The sequence below is a fragment of the Alligator sinensis genome, unplaced genomic scaffold (assembly GCF_000455745.1).
Source record: "Alligator sinensis unplaced genomic scaffold, ASM45574v1 scaffold523_1, whole genome shotgun sequence".
NCBI lineage: Eukaryota > Metazoa > Chordata > Crocodylia > Alligatoridae > Alligator > Alligator sinensis.
The window spans coordinates 22,089-38,336 of record NW_005843082.1 but is presented as its reverse complement, the minus strand read 5'-3'; the positions used below and the strand labels follow the sequence as shown (position 1 = coordinate 38,336).

The following is a 16,248-nucleotide window of genomic DNA, read 5'->3' as shown; positions in this document are numbered from 1 at the left end:
ATGTGGCACTCTGAACCAGTAAAACAATTTATATTAAATAAACCAGGAACCTAAGAGTGGAAGGTTTGTAAGTGTGACTTGGATTCTTCTTTGGTCCTGTCTCTTCTCATTGCTGCAGAACATTCAAACCGTGTTAGTTGCTTTCCTAAATGAAGGGCCGTTATGATGGCCCCAGAGAAAATGCAAGCAAGATTTGTTGATATCTTATAATAGATTAAATGTTTGTATGTGGGAGAGATGTTGACCACCTATACACCTTATAAACCAGGGGTACACAACCCCAGCCAGCAAGCCAGATCCAGCCCCTGGCACCATGCAGTCAAGTGCATGACTCAGTCAAAAGATGGAGTGCCACTTACAGACTAAAAAAAATTATATGTAGAGCAGAAGCTTTCGTAAAATTGAGCTGACTTCATCAGATGTTGTAAAAGGACAGTACAGAGCAGTGTGTAAAGTGGGATGCGTGATTGGAATACAAAAGGTAATTTGAAAAGAGGAAGGCAGGGGGCAGTCCTTGTTTAAACCATGCTTAAGCCAGGCTGTGGATGATTTATTGTCCTGCATTTTGCTAACCTCATGGTTGCTGTTCTCAGGCAGCAAAAATTTAAAAAACCTGTTTGGGAAATTGAGGAACAAGAAATCACAAACTGAATTGTCTGGAGAACTTGAGTGTGATGCTGGAGCAGATGCTCTGAGTTGGTCGTAGGGGACCTGATAGGAAGAGCACTGCTTTTGCTTTGACTGCCAGAGATTTGAGCTGTTTATTTTGTTTAGACAATAATTTCTCTTTTACAATACAGGAAAGCAATAGTGTGTATTTTTGTGTGACTTGTTTTTGCTGCAATGGTAAACTACTACAAGACAAAAGATGCAACTAAAACAAATGCCTACATTTATTTTTGCTGACTTTAGGATTTTAAACACTTTCCTCTGGCCTAAAGATTTTAATAGACCTTTTCCAAATGTGCTAGAGGAATAATTTGAAAACCGGTGTCCAATTTGTATGATGCAGCTACTATTACAAACCATAACCCAGCCATTTTCGGGTTTTTTTTTTTTTATAAGGGCATACAAATGAGGCTAGTTTCTCAGTTGGAAGAAGCAGAAAACCAAGTCGATTTACAATTTAAAATTCCTCTTTCTACTCGATAGGTCTCAGAAAAAGTATAAAGTATCTTTCGAGATAACATGGGTTATTAAATAGCAGAACTCAGATGGCTGAGTAGTCAGAGAGAACCTGCATCCTTAACCTGAATCTCAGTTTTATCCTAATGTCGCTTAAAATGAGCGAGAAACACGTTTCAATATTAGGCATTTATCCTAATGTCGCTTAAAATGAGCGAGAAACACGTTTCAATATTAGGCTTGAAATAGCAACTAGCCAGTAACTATGTGTTACACTCATGTTTTTCCATGTCCTAATAGACTGACTTATTAGATTTTTACACTTGATGAAATGTTTCTGCACTGAATCGTTGTCTCGAATCAGCATTCTCATCCTGAGTGTTACAGCGCAGCAACTAAATTCTGTTCTTTTTTTCATTGCAAATATCTTGCAAACTACAAGTTGAACTACAAGCATGTAGGTGACTAAAAAATGTACTAATGAAGAACTTTCTGCTATATGAACCTGTGAGGCCCGTCCCAAAGAGGCCTCTGGGTGGAGGCCAAACTGATACCTCGAAGCGGGGGGTCAGCTTCGCGGAACCCGGAGGCCATGGGATCATGACCTAATGCATCTGCTGATCTGCTGAAAGTAAGAAAAGGGGAACTGCTTTATGTAACTAACTGTTCTGGAGAAGTATCCGAAATAACGGCTCTGGAAAGGGGTACTGCGGCAAGGCCCGAGCTGACCCTGCTTTGCAGCGTATGATGAGGCTTGCTCTAACCTGTAAAAGGTGATAAGGCTAGAAGCTTTGTGTGATTGGAGGATCCAATGGAGATGGGAGGCAGAAAGGTATAAAGGTCATAAGAATAAAGGCTTGGGCGGAACTACTTCAGGGAGTACAAGGCTGAGGACCTGATAAAGGAGCTAGTCTTGCTACCCTGGATGCAGGGTGGGGATCCCGAGACCCATCAGGTAATAATACAGGGCAGGGTGGGGAGTGCCTTTCCCCCTGCCTGACACGCTAGCTGCTTGTGGGTATGATAATAATAACTGTGTGTGTTGTACTCATTGCAATAAAGACTCGTACCTGAGTTTTATCTTGGCGTGTGACCTGCGGGTTACTCGCCTTCTCCCTTTGGAAAGGGAGGGAGCCCCTACAAGTAGTGGAGAATGCGGGCAAGAAAGACCCCTCCTCAAGGGCAGCCTGGCCAGTTGTGTCTGAGGAGTAGTGGAGATGTTCACGTACCGGGGAAAAACCACGACTCTGGTGGAGCTTAGTAAAAATTGCGTCCATGGATGTCCTGCGGGTTAAGGGACCTCAGGTCCCTCGCCACAGTGGAAGGAGTTTTTGCTCAGTGGCAAATAGGCAGAAAGCCCGGGAAAACTGTGTTACTAAAAGGTGCTATTTCTTTGTTGTGGGAAATGGTGGGGACTGTTGCCAGCAGAGGATCTGGAAACAGGGGCGGGGTGAGAGGTGGTGGCAACTGATCTGGTCAGGGACCAGGGTGACCAACCTGCCCTCTCCGTTCCAGGAACAGAAGAGGAAACAACCCCTTCGGAGGAAGATTCTCCTCTGAGGAGGCCAGAGGTAAGCGCTGTGATGAAAACCAGGGTACAACAGGATACAACTGGACAAACTACTGGGCAAGATTGGGAAATGGTTCCCTGGAAGCCAACTGACCTCCGAATTGAGCTACCGGGTTGGGCGAAAGACACAAAGGAAACCTGGGCTATGTGGGCTAATTGGGTAGTAGCCCATGGGTTAGATAAGTTTTTCACTCCCCAAGAGTCACTGGCTGTGTTAGCAAAAATATTCACCAGGGAATAGTACAAGTCAGCACAAGCCTCCCTGAGAATAAATTCAAATGAGTCAGGATATTATACATAGCAGCTAATGGGATTTGCATTAAAATCACTGGACGACTGGGAATTGTCCAGGGATCGACATGCTAGAGAACCAAAGTGGGTAGATTGGGGGGGGCCGTACACCAATTAAGTGGGGATGCATTCATTGAAGCAGCTTTGGGGGACCAGTTAGAGAATGATCCCTTAAGGGTCATAGTCACTAGGACCGCATGGGAAAGTACCCTTCATAAGGGGACAGGTCCCTTGCAGGGTCTTCTAATGCAACGATACGATACCTGGATGAACCCACCTCTGAAAAATATTATAAAGGGGTTGCAGACTTTGATCAATTTGGCCGGGGAACACCCAAAACTAAAACAGGTGGCGAGAATAAAGATGTCGGGGAATTCGAAGAATATTCCCCGCTGACAGCTATGGATAGAGCTGAGAAAAAAGGGGATCCTGTTGGAGCAAATTGATGGGAAGCCCACAAGTAAGTTGTATAGACTCTGGAAAGAAAATAACCTTGGGGGAAAGGAGGAGGGCTGTTGTGCCGTGGCGGTTGTTCCTTCGGCACCACCCTTAGGACGGGAGCCCAAGACTCCAGGGGGGCTCTACCGTGACTTGAATGATTTACATTTAGATTAGGGGGGCCCCGGAGAGGGGATGCAAGGGATGTCCCCACCCTGGCTTCTGGTGGGATGAATCCCCAGGGATTCCAGCAGGTACCTTTTTGCCCAGATTGACTGAAGGGGGGGAGGTGGCAGGGTGGTTCCTGATGGATACAGGGACAGATGGGAACACCCCCCCAATGGATGCCCTGTAGTGCTGAAAAGGGTCGGGGGGTGGAGCAATTAGAAGACAGGAAATTAAAGGTATGGTGAAGGTAGGGAGGCGGGAGGTCCCAACGGTAGTGACCACAACTCGACACCCAATATGGATATTGGGAACCAACGTCCTGAGTCACTGTGTTATAGATGGGCCCTGCCAGAGCGATGGCCCTAGAAAAGGAGGTTCCCATGCCACAGACAGGCCATGGGTCCACTCAGAATGGGACGCGGTTAATACCAAGGTTGAAAAACAAATTGAATTGGAGAAGGGAGTGAAGCCATGTTTTGTGCATCCCTATCCATTGATGCCCGGGGCTGAAAAAGGGGTGAGTGAAATGGTGCAGGGATTATTGCAAGCCAGATTGGTGGAGCCCACCATTTCTCAGTGAAACTCCCCTTTGTGGCCTGTGTGAAAGGCTAGTGGAAAGTGGAGGACCCATCAGGTAATAATATAGGACACGGTGGGGTGTGCCTTTCCTCCTGCCCGACACACTAGCGCCTTGTGTGTGTGTGTGTTGTATTCATTGCAATAAAGACTCATACCTGAGTTTTACCTTGGTGTGTGACTTGTGGGTAAATCACCTTCTCCCTTTGGGAAGGGAGGGAGCCCCTATAGAACCACATCCTTTTCTTGTACTTAAAAGGTTCTATGTTGTTTTTGAAAAAGTGAGACCAATACAACAAAACAGCCTCAGTTCATTCTACTTGCACCAGCCCAAAGGTGTATTCTTGGCTAAGCCATCCAGGAGGCATTCTGGATTGCAGGACGTACAGCACAAAAGTTTTTCTTATAGAACTGGCTATTCCACTTGTGCGGGAATGGGTGGAGCTGCCAGGGGTTGGTCCACTAGGAATTTATTAAAGTATTTGTATCACGCAGACACTTGGGTAGGTGAACTCTCACAATATGCTGAGTATGCATATGGTCCAAACCTTTTTTTTTTTTTTTTTTAAACTGTGCAGAAGAACGCATGCAGTTGCCTAAGGTTCTTGTCCCAACCTTGGCTGTCAGCAGGGGTAAGTCTTTCTTGAGTAACAATTACCACCTGGGCTCGATGGCTGCTCTTTTTAGTTAGGGGCTTAGCATTCTGGCACCCTCATTTGGAAAGTAGTTACCTCATCTTTGGCTATTCACATCTCAGTGCCAGGACACATGCAGGACATTTACTCTTTCTAAGCACCAGCTCTGACAGGAGAGCAGTATAGATTTGGGGTATATTCATGCTTGGGTTATATCTCTACTCATTTCCAAGCCTCACAGTTAGACAGAGTAGATCCTGTATATGGGCCCCAGAGACGGTCTTGGGGGCTCTGCCTCAATCCTAAGGTCAGTAAGGAGATGGTATAAAAAGCCCTTGGAGAAAACTAAGGAGCTGTGAAAGGTAAGGGGATGACTTCTGATCAGCAGGCAGGAGACTTCCAGAAGATTGAGGAACAAGTTTGGGAGAAACTTCCTGAGTAGCTGGAAAGAATGCTAAAGAAGGTATTTTCTGTTATCTTAAGTTTCTAAAATAACACACATCACGTCAAGTCTATTGACTCTCGGTTCTCTTTGCAGCCACTGGCATAGCCACACTGGTGAAGGACTGTTATCTTCTGAAGGGAATGACTGCTTTTAGTGGCCTCTGTGGTGTCACAGCCTAGCATGGAAGTGAGAAATGGGGGGGGGAGGGTCTTTCAGCAAAGATTTGAGCATGTGCACCTGAGTTTCCCCCACCAATACCTCTACACTAGTACCCATGAGGGTGGCTTCCCCCTCCAGGCACACCCTAGCTGGGGACGGTGCAGGCAAGCATGGGGATTCAAACCCCTCTCTAATCACAGCCTCCTGCCAGGGCCTTATCATGCCCGAGCCCTCCAGCTCAGCATTGCGCAAGGGAAGGGAAGTCTCACCCTAGAGCCCCCTGGCTTTTAGCCTGAGTCACTGCAGGCATGTCCTGAAGCAAAAGTGAATGTCTCTCCACTTAAAAATCAGTTCATTTTCTGTGGGTTAGACTAGCCTGCAAAGATGGACTGTCCCTAGCCGAAAGGTATGAAACAACCCTGAGAAAGATGAAGACTAAATACAAGAGGCATTGTTCAATGAGCTGAGCCGAGAAGGGAGACTGAGGTTCCCATGCCAATTTCAACTCCATTCTGGTAACTCCAGACCAACTTCTCTCACTGTCCTTGCCTATCACATCACAACAAAGCAGACGACATTGGTCCCACTTAAAACGTTGATAGTTTAGATTAACTGATGCATAAAATAAATGAAAACATTTCAGGACGGAAAGTCGTATTTTTGTTGTTCAGTGATATTTCATGGGAAGAGAGGAGCAGAGCGTCACTGGCATACTCTGGACAAACAGACAAAGTAGAAAATGATCCTAAGTCAGTGAATATCAGCTTCGTTCTTAGAATAGCTTGATCCTCACAACCTGTCAACAGGTGAAATAATTACTATACTTAAGCTGTGGTAAAAAAATATAAATAAAGGTTTTTTTGGCATGTAACATTAAGCATGTACCTCATACTTTGAGTTGGGTGCAAAAACAGTATTTAAAAAGTGTTCCTGTTTTGTAACTGCATTAACAGGTACTTTTCCATGTACGGTATGTGAAACAGATGAGACTGCTTAAGTTCAACCTGCAAGCCACCTAAAAAAAAGGCCTGCTAAAGGAGGAGGAAAAATTGTGAATGGAAGAATTCAAGACGGGGAAGATGTGGTTCAGTACTCCCTTAAAGGTTAACAAGGGTGGAACTTCTCTTTTTGGTCCTAATCCAATCTACTGCAAATGTGCCATCTGGTTCAATGTAGTTAAAGCAAAGACATATATGATATGAATGAATGGAGGTGGGCTCTATACTTCCATTCAAATGGGATCAGACAAATTAAGCATCTTTCACGCCAGGCTTTTTGAGCAGCAAATACTTAGCCACATACGGCAGACGCCTCGGTCATAACTGAACTATGGACTACTCTCTTTACGCTGTGTTTATGTTGGTATTTTTCCTCTTTCAAAAGAAGCATCAATGAAAATGGCAAGTTATAATAGAAGATTTTGAATTCAAGGACCACATCAATGCAAATCTTGACTTGCATTTCTACTTACAACTCAATGTCTTCCCCCATCAGTTCCATTTTTATTATGGTATTTCCCGGAAAGCAGCTGAGAGGGTTGTCTAGTTATCACATTTAATCTTTAAGGCCATTTTTAGTTTGAGGTATCTGAAACATTTTAAGATATATTCCATGACTGCGGAATCCAAGGTAAGCTCCAGCCATGGTTTGTAGAGCCAGGACAAGACTCATCTTTTTAAAGACTGGTCTAGAAGCAGTGATCCAGAAGCGTAACGAACTCCTTAAATGTGGCAAGGGAGCCGTGCTGTACCTAAATAAAATGAGAAAGTCAGCAGTCTGTTACTTTGCAACATCAATAACACCATGTAGTAAATGTAAATTAGCTGATAAAGTAACAGTTAAGAATATGGTTAAAAGAAGTGGCAGCTCCTATCCCTATGCCCTCCAAAAAATAGAGTACGCATTAGAATTTTAGGTAAGAGAAATGTTTTTAGCAAGTGGGAAGTAGTACTTGCTTCAAGATGAGATGCACAAATTGATCTCATCCATTTCCCACCCGTTTCACACTTGCCATGTTTAGAAAGCATATTTTAAGCTTGATCCTGAATTGATTCAATCTTGGCAGCTTAGTCTAGCCTGCAGAGAATGAACCAATTTCTAAGTGGGGAGAGATTCATTTTTGATTAGGGAAATGCAGGCACATGCCTGCAGCGGCTCAGGCGAGAAGCCAGGGGGATCATCAAGTAAATCATCAAGTCCGACCCCCTGCCCTGGACAGGAGAGAATACTGGACTCATATCACGGCAGCTAGGTAACTGTCAAGCTTCCTCTTAAATACCCGCAAAGTAGGAGCCAGAACCACTTCCCTTGGAAGTTGGTTCCAGATCCTAGCTGCCCTGACTCTGAAATAGTGTCTTCTAATATCCAGCCTGAACCTACTCTCAAACAACTTATGGCCGTTATTCCTTGTTACTCCGGGAGGTGCATGGGTGAACAGGGTGTCTCCCATTACCCGCTGGTCCCCCTTGGTAAGTTTATAGACAGCCACCAGGTCCCCTCTCAGCCTTCTCTTGTGAAGGCTGAAGAGGTTCAGGTCCCGTAGCCTCGCCTCATAGGGTCTGCCCTGCTGTCCACGGACCATCTTCAATCCTTTTGGCCGGTCCCGTAGCCTCGCCTCATAGGGTCTGCCCACGGACCATCTTCAATCCTTTTGGCTATTAAAAAGTCCAAAAGAGCCAAGCATGCATTCCTTGACACACTCTAGAGCAGTGGTTCTCAAACTTTTTAGACGCAAGGCACCCCTTGGCAAGTGTCAGCTCTTAGCTTTCACTTGCACTGTTTTGCGAATCGTGTGTAGGTGGTTGTTCCCCCAGCAGTGCTGATGTTAGGTGACATCCTTAAATGGATCTGTTTGAGAATCGCTGCTCTAGATTAAAATAAGTGATTTCAGGATTCAGAAAATGTTGAAGTCATAAGACTTACCTTGCTGCCAGGGCTCCATTTAGAAACAAAGCCAATGTAACGGGGTACAGAGCACCTACAACAGACCCAATGAATCCTCCTCTGACTACAGCGCAGGATAAACAATTTAGATCATCTAGATGACAAAAGACATATCCATGGAAAGATGACATATGAGTAACTTAGGGCTGAATACGGCCCATGAGCTGGATCTGGCCTGCCATGCACTTTCATCCAGCCTGCGGCACCCCCAGAGAACTGTACCCTGCCCAGCCCTTCTGTCTTCGAGGATTGGAGCAAGGAGCCCACGCATAGCTCCCAACATACCCTATTGTACTTCACTCCCACCCTCATGGCCAAAAGGGCCCGGCCTGACCAGCAGAAGATTCTGGGCAGGGCTTCTGCTGTCCCTGCTGCACCCACCCCATGGGAACCTGCTCAGTTTCCCCAGTGCTCAGCTTGCTCCAGCAGCAGCTAGGGAAGTGGGGGGAGCAGAGCTTCAGATGCAGCTGGGCAGAAACATGGAGCAGTGCAGAGCCCATGCCCAGAGAGATGGCAGGGGCATGGAGCTCAGCTGGGCAGGGCATAAGTGTGAGGGAGGTGTAGGGACCAGCAGCAGGCTGGGATGCTCGTGCCCAGCACAGGCAGTGGTACCTGGCAGCACGCAGCTCCAGCCACTGTGGGTGTGGAAGGAAGGAGAGCAGCCTGCCTGGCCTGCCTCTAACGCAGGGGCTCTGTGTGGTGTGCCTGCAGCTCCCACACTCGCACCAGGGGAAGCCCCATGCTGGAGCTAGCTGCCTTCCTCGTCCCTGCTGTGCAGGTCCCTGGGCTCCTTGGGAGTGGAAGGAGCCCCGACCCCTGCTTCCTCACCGAGTCCAGCACGGGGCTTCCCTTGGTGCGAGTGCAGGAGGTGCAAGCACGCTGTGCACAACCTCTGCAATAGAGGCGGGCTGGGTAGGCTGCGCTCCTCACTCCCATGCAGTACTGGCTGGAGCTGCACCCTGCTGGGTGCCAGCACCTGTGCAGGCATGAGCGCCTCGAGCATGCCCACCTGCTGCTGCTGTCAACAGCAGGGGCTGCATTCCATGGAGGGAGTGTGTGTGTGGGGAGTCTCCCCACCCTCCCTCACCCTGCCTCCACAACTCCTACCAACATAGAGACACATCCCAAGAGACTCTATGCTCACCACACAGCCACACCCCCTCCACACCCCACCATATACACTTCTCACACCCAACCAGACACACATAATATACAAGAGTAAGACTTCATTTCTGAGAAAGTATGTAATCCCTCCTACGTACAGTACACAACCACAAATCATGACAAATATTTTTTGCAATAAAATTAACAAATGTTATAGCCGGTGTTTGACCTTTAGTGTATGATTTGTTTTTTACTGGTTCTAAAATGCAACCTCCCTACCCCCTTCCCAAAAGGAGTATTTCTGGGGGGCAAGGGGAGAGACTTCTAGTGGCAAAGCTCAGGGGTTAGGGGGTGGGATTTCCTGTCCCAATATGGTGACCAGGGGCGGGGCTACTCATGTGGCCCTTGACAGCTCACCAAGACTTGCTAAGTGACCCTCCAGCCAAAATAATTGCCTGCCCCTGGTCTAATTTATATTCTAATGTAAATTCAAGGGGCAGGCTCAATGAAGGGCAACCATTAGCATCATTTCAGCTGAGTATTAAATAACCTAAAAAAGGAGGTTACCTCTTCTGTTGAGATGCTCTGCCATTCAGCTACCTACATGGTTTAATAAAAAGTCACTTAATTTGGATTGCTGTACCACTGCACTCTTCATGACCTTAACATACTGAAATGCAGCCAAGTATCAATTTTAAATAGCCTGATACCAGGATATTTTCAGATGGATCCATTTACAAGCTCTAAGTCAGAAAAAACGTGTCCTATGAACAGTGTGACAAAACCCTAGGCTGTTGGGGTGCTCCCAGAGATGCACCCTCATCACAGTTCCTGTGATAATCTCCCAGGATCAACCTCCTCTCAGTCACAGCCAGCTCCTTCCACTTGGGACCTCCATTTCCCCTCTCCTCACTGGAAGCCTCCTCTCTAGCCACCCCAGAAGGGTCACTGCCTGCAGCACATTCCACACAGCCTCCCCTGCCCCCAACTTTCAGAGTAGCCAGGGAATCCTTCAGAGCATTTCTGTTTGTGCATGCCTGACAGACACCCTCTTCCATTCAGCTTAAAGAATAAGCTGCTTGCTTCAGGCCTTGCTCTAGCACCTCCACCCTGCTCCTCATACAATGCAAGGTTTTTAACACTTCAGCAGTTCACCGTTTTACAAAGAGCATGAACTTTTCGGCAGCGAACTCACTGACAACTGTATGTAATTTCATGTAGGAAACATCACAACAATGCCCATGATAAGACTGAGCAACAAGCTTACCTGTCAATAAAGGCTGGACTATTAAACTGCTGCAAGCTACGTATGTTGAGGTTAATGGGATGAAAATAGTTGGCAATGTAGATACTATACGAGCCTGTGAGATATTTAGGATTTTCCTGAATGAACTGTTTGCTATTAAGCCACACACGCTTGCATTTAGTCCAAGGAAGATTGAGCCACGTTGCAAAAATTCCCTGTGGAAAAGAGAAAAGATTGTTTGCACTGGAGATGAAGGTTGCCTTCTCCATCCTATTACTACAATGAACTGTTCAAGGAACAGGACCTGGATAATTTCACAAAAGGACAGAATCTCATGCTTCAGAGACTACCATGACAATGGTAAGAACCAAGAATGAACAACAGTTTAAGTTTATATAAAGTAGAAACAACTGGATGCGTGACTTCTGAGGAGGAACGGTTATCTTCTGAAACTAAAGTACCATGGCAATAGGAGATTGTATGCATGCCAGAGTAGAGAATATGGACACACACAAGTAGTTGCAGGTAGATGGATGTGGCCCATTTGCAGACCAAGAACGCAATTTTTGAGGAGTAAGAATCTAAGCTGGTACTGGGACGAAGAGGTCCTGAAAACAGTCATCTTTATTAACTAAAGAAAAGGTGTCCCAACAATTACCTTCTAATGAAAGGGCTGCAGACAGAAAAAAAGAGGGTACATATAATATCATGCTAACCCCTGGTCCAGGTGCAAAGACCTCATACCTAAAGCTTTCTCAAAGCTTAGACTGGAATTTAATTACCCCCGACTAGACAGCAAAAGCTAACCCAGTTTGGTGATACAGGGTTTGTCAGGGTATTTTGAGTCAAGCTTTCATATCTATGTTAAAAGTTACATCCAACTTGTTTAACCATGGCCAATGCCTTCAGTCTTTATGTAGAACTCTACTGAAAAATGAGGTGGCATAATAAAAAAAGAATGAGATAAAGATACAAATAATTGATATCGCAACATGTACCAGGCTTTGTCTGAACAGATACGATACAGACCTTGCCTCAGAACTGACACTCTAAATAGCAGAGACAGACAAAGAACTAGGGTTGGGTACAGTCCCATTCAATTCCCTGAGGTCATGAAGGGCTTCATTTATGAAATCAATGTGTTGGCAAGGTGAAGGGATTTATTAGGTCCAGCCCCACCTTCCATCCTACCCAAAATTAGCCCTTTGCCCTTTGTTCCAACCTGTTTTGATACTGCTAATCCTAGAGGCAGAAATTTAGTAAACAAAAACAAGTGAAGACTGATTAAAGAAGGTTGTTAGAGATTATAAGAGACAAGTATTAACATGTGTTACCAAGAATGACATTTGATCTGAAGCAACAGGGTAACTGCTTAAGTTCCACATTCTTACCTTCAATCCTTTCTCTTGTTTCCCTACTTCCTATGTTGCAACACTAAATTGAATGTAGAACTGCCCTAGCCACTGAGCTATCCAATCAGTCTCTCTCAGAGCTCTTCTGCTCCATCTCTTCTGCTCTGGGTCAACAGATGATTTTGAGCAAAAGTGCTGTGGCACCTTGAGGTGCCTTGAGCAATGTTAGCACTGTTGCATAAGCAAACATGCTTCATTAGTCAAACCTAGAGATTTCAAATAGGCTTTCATAGTGTTAAAACATGTTGTCCTGTCGTGGTCCTTCTGAGCTTTTTGCAACCGAAGAACTGCTCTATGTTTTTGTTGCCAAAAAACAAGGGAAAACTAAGAGCTGGTATTTTCTGAGAGGTACCTTGCGTTTAAGAAAGTTGAGAACCACTGGTATCTGTCTCTGTCACTGTCTCTGCTTAGGGCACTTCCCTGGGATGTAGCAGTCCTGGTGTAAGGTATCTGCTCCAAATGAGATAGAGCAGGGGCCTGACCTTGGATTTCTTTCATTTTGAACACAAGCCAGAATCACCGGGTTATTTTGCTGTGGGTGCGGGCGGGCAAGTCTCTCAACAGAAAACTGCATCCACAAATGCATTCTCACACAACGTTTGAGCAAGCAGGCATTTCTGAAAAGAGGAATACGTTTCTATCCAACTCCTGACCATCTTCAGTTCCCAGCTTTTGATCTATGCTCCCTGCCTAATGTTACAAAGTCAGGCATAGTACAATAGCTTAGGTGGGAACAAATTTGAGAGGACACAAGGATCAGGATGGCAGGTTCCCACAGCTACTGGTGCTTTCTGTTGTTCTGATCCTGGTCACCGAGGTGTCTGGTGCCTCAAACAGGCATCGACTTCTAGCGGGGAAAAGCTACTGGTGCTTTCTGTTGTTCTGATCCTGGCCATCGAGGTGTCTGGTGCCTCAAACAGGCATTGACTTCTAGCGGGGAAAATTTTTGAGCTTCTCTCTATATGACACTAAGAGCTGCATGCCCACAGCCCCACCAGGGCTCCTGGTCTGGGGAAGAGGTGGGGGAGCATTGCCCCTCTGCTCCCTTCTTCCAAACCAGTCCAGGATGGGAAGAGGGAGCAGCAGTACAAAGCCCCCACCCCTGGGCAATCCCTGATGCTCCTCTCCCCTCTGGGACTGGATTGAGAGGGGCACATGCAAGCAAAATTTTATTGCAAGGAAGATCTAGGCGTGTGGCCTGAATGGCCCTCTATAGCACACAAGGCCTATTAAATTTAGTGAGGCTCCAGAGACGACACAAGGTTATGCTAGCCCAGATTGGTTTGCAACATGGGAGCTTTCATTTTCCCTATGAGAGAACAGAAAGGTTCTATTTTAGTACAGTAACACAATCAAGAAATGGAAGTAAACATGTCTATTTTATTTGCTTGATTAGCAATATATCATATTTACTTGATTCTAAGACAAGTTCTCCCCACCCCACTTTTATGAGGCCCTCCTGAGCCAGTCAGTGGTATGGTGGTTTGAGGTTAGATCCCTAAAGAGTCCAGAATGAGTCAAGTCAAACAAAGTGAGATCAACCTAGTTAGGTTCAGAATCTTATGAAGTTGCTGAGTTTCACTGAGGCAGATAAAAGGAGCTGTAGAGGGAGAAGTATTACACTCTTTAGAAAGGTTTCTGCTCTGGGGTTTAAGGAAGTGATCTGAAGGGAGAAAAAGCTAGGCAGAGACTGCAATGACTTTAGTTTTATTTCACAGACTTCTAGTTCAACCAAAGAGGCACCCTGTCCCTTACAACTCTTCCTGTGAGGTTTTTCTCCAGATGCATAAACTCTGGTCATGTCAGGGCAACCCAGAATAAGGTTCATGTCTCTGCCTGCTCCTGTCCTGTCCAAGATCCATCAAAACCAGAGTATAATATGCTTAAACAAGTTTTGTTAGACTGCCCAAAACTCTGAGGAATAACAAATTATGAAGAGATTGTCTTGTTACAGGTTCCTTTGTTGATCCATTTAAACTGCAACTTCTTTTTATAATTGACTGGTGTTGAGCACCTAGGTGCTCAACAACAGGTAGGAATATGTGGGCTCTACTGTGGTTTGGCCACCACCCTGTGCCAATGGATCACAACCTCCTTCCTAATCCATTGATAATGTTAAACCAAGTAGGGCTTGTGTACCTTTGTGCTACTAAGCGAGTGTGCTGGACCAGGTAAAGCCCCGGTTTTCGCCATACTCTTCCCTCCCTCCACCAGCATGTATAAGCTCCATGTTGCTGCCTACATCGCTACCTAGTTTAGTTGACACAAGGCCACAATTCCCTCCTGTTAATATAAACAGACTTCTTGTTTAGAAAAGTAAAAAAAACCCCTAACCCTAGTCCGTTAATAAATGTCTGTCCAATCCATATACTTGTAAATACGTGAAAGGTTTTCAAATACAAAAGCAAGACAAGAAATCACAAAAAAGACTTTAAAAGTACTTTGCTGGCAAAATGAGATGGGCGTATCACTTACTGATCATCTGCTGGAAGCTGTCGGAACATCTCTTCCAGAACTTTTCTTTTTGGATTTGTTAAATTTTGTGTTGGAGAATTTAGTTTCGGGGACTCTGTTGGTGTCATTGTGAGGCTCTGCATCACAAAATAAAAAAAGTTGTAGTTAAGTAACACAGCCCCGACATAATCCCAGCTAACTTTTGCATGAACAGATAAATGTAGCAAAGAAATACTTAGCACCTCAAACATTAAGAAGTGCCACTGAGATCAACAGGGCATGATCCAAAAAGTCTGTGGAATTTATAGCTACACAAGCCCTGATAAACAACCTTTCTTGGTAGGAAAAAAAATCAGTCTAGGAAGGGAGGCCAAGAGAATACAAATGCACTGAGATGCCTGGTCTCTTTTCTTTCCTTCTAGTTGACAACCTGACTTTTATTTTTACCCTGAACAGATATGCATGTTCAGAAGGGGTGAGATAGGCTCAGGTAGTTCAAGGGTTTTAGTCAAACCCACTGTAAAATGATCAAACCACCAAATAGTAGCTCCCTTTTTCCAAACCAGTCCAGGATGGGAGGAGGGAGCAGCAGTATGGACTCCCCACCTCTAGGCAATCCCTGCTGCTCCTCTTCCCTCTGGGACTGGATTGGGAGGGGCACGTGCAATCAAAACTTTATTTAACGGAGATCATATGCTTCTAAATATCTGAAAGTTTTTCAAATACAAAAGTAAGACAAGACATCACAAAAAAGGCTTTAAAAGTACTTTGCTGGCAAAATGAGATGGGCGTATCACTTACTGATCTTCTTCTGGAAGCTGTTCAAACAACTCTTGCAGAATTTTGGCTGTTTGAGCCTCTATATTTTCCAGTGGAGAAACTACTTCCGGGGGCTCTCTTTGTGTCATTGTGAGGCTCTGCATCGCAAAATGAAAAGACAAGTTTTAGTTAAGTAACACTGCCCCGATGTAATCCCAGCTAACTTGTGCATGAACAGATAAATGTAGGAAAGAAATACTTAGCACCTCTAACATTTAGAAGTGCCACTAAGATCTGCAGGGCATGATCCAAAATGTCTGTGAAATTCATAGCTACACCAGCCCTGATAAACAACCTTCCTCGGTAAGAAATATCAGTCTACAAAGGGAGGCCAAGAGAATACAAATACACTGAGATGCCTGGTCTCTCTTCTTTCCTTCTAGCTGACAACTTGACTTTTATTTTTACCCTAAACAGAGATGCATGTTCAGAAGAGGTGAGATAAGCTCAGGTAGTTCAAGGGTTTTAGTCAAACCCACTGTAAAATGATCATACTAAGCAAGGCATTCCTATTGCCATTCTCTCTCTTGTGGACTGAGGAGAGAATGATCTATAGTCTGGGTGGGGAATTACTTTCTTCTAGCTGACAACTTGACTTTTATTTTTACCCTAAACAGAGATGCATGTTCAGAAGAGGTGAGATAAGCTCAGGTAGTTCAAGGGTTTTAGTCAAACCCACTGTAAAATGATCATACTAAGCAAGGCATTCCTATTGCCATTCTCTCTCTTGTGGACTGAGGAGAGAATGATCTATAGTCTGGGTGGGGAATTACTTTGGCTGGAGGACCACTTAACGAGCAAGGGTAGCCCCAGCCCTTGACAGGTGCCCCCTAGTCCCCATCTTGGGACCAGATATTCTGCCC

At 45.2% G+C, this 16,248-nt stretch overlaps 1 protein-coding gene across 1 annotated transcript; it reads right to left on the bottom strand.

The window, feature by feature from the left end:
- Positions 1–6,947: 6,947 nt before the first annotated feature.
- Positions 6,948–15,798, bottom strand: LOC102374117 (transmembrane protein 126A-like). The gene is made up of 4 exons (XM_006037187.3): positions 15,368–15,798; positions 10,722–10,915; positions 8,330–8,444; positions 6,948–7,157 (listed from the first exon to the last, which is right to left on the bottom strand). The coding sequence occupies exons 1-4, from the start codon at positions 15,487–15,489 to the stop codon at positions 6,962–6,964; spliced, it is 627 nt and encodes a 208-aa protein (XP_006037249.1). The 5' UTR covers positions 15,490–15,798; the 3' UTR covers positions 6,948–6,961.
- Between the last annotated feature and the right edge of the window lie 450 nt (positions 15,799–16,248).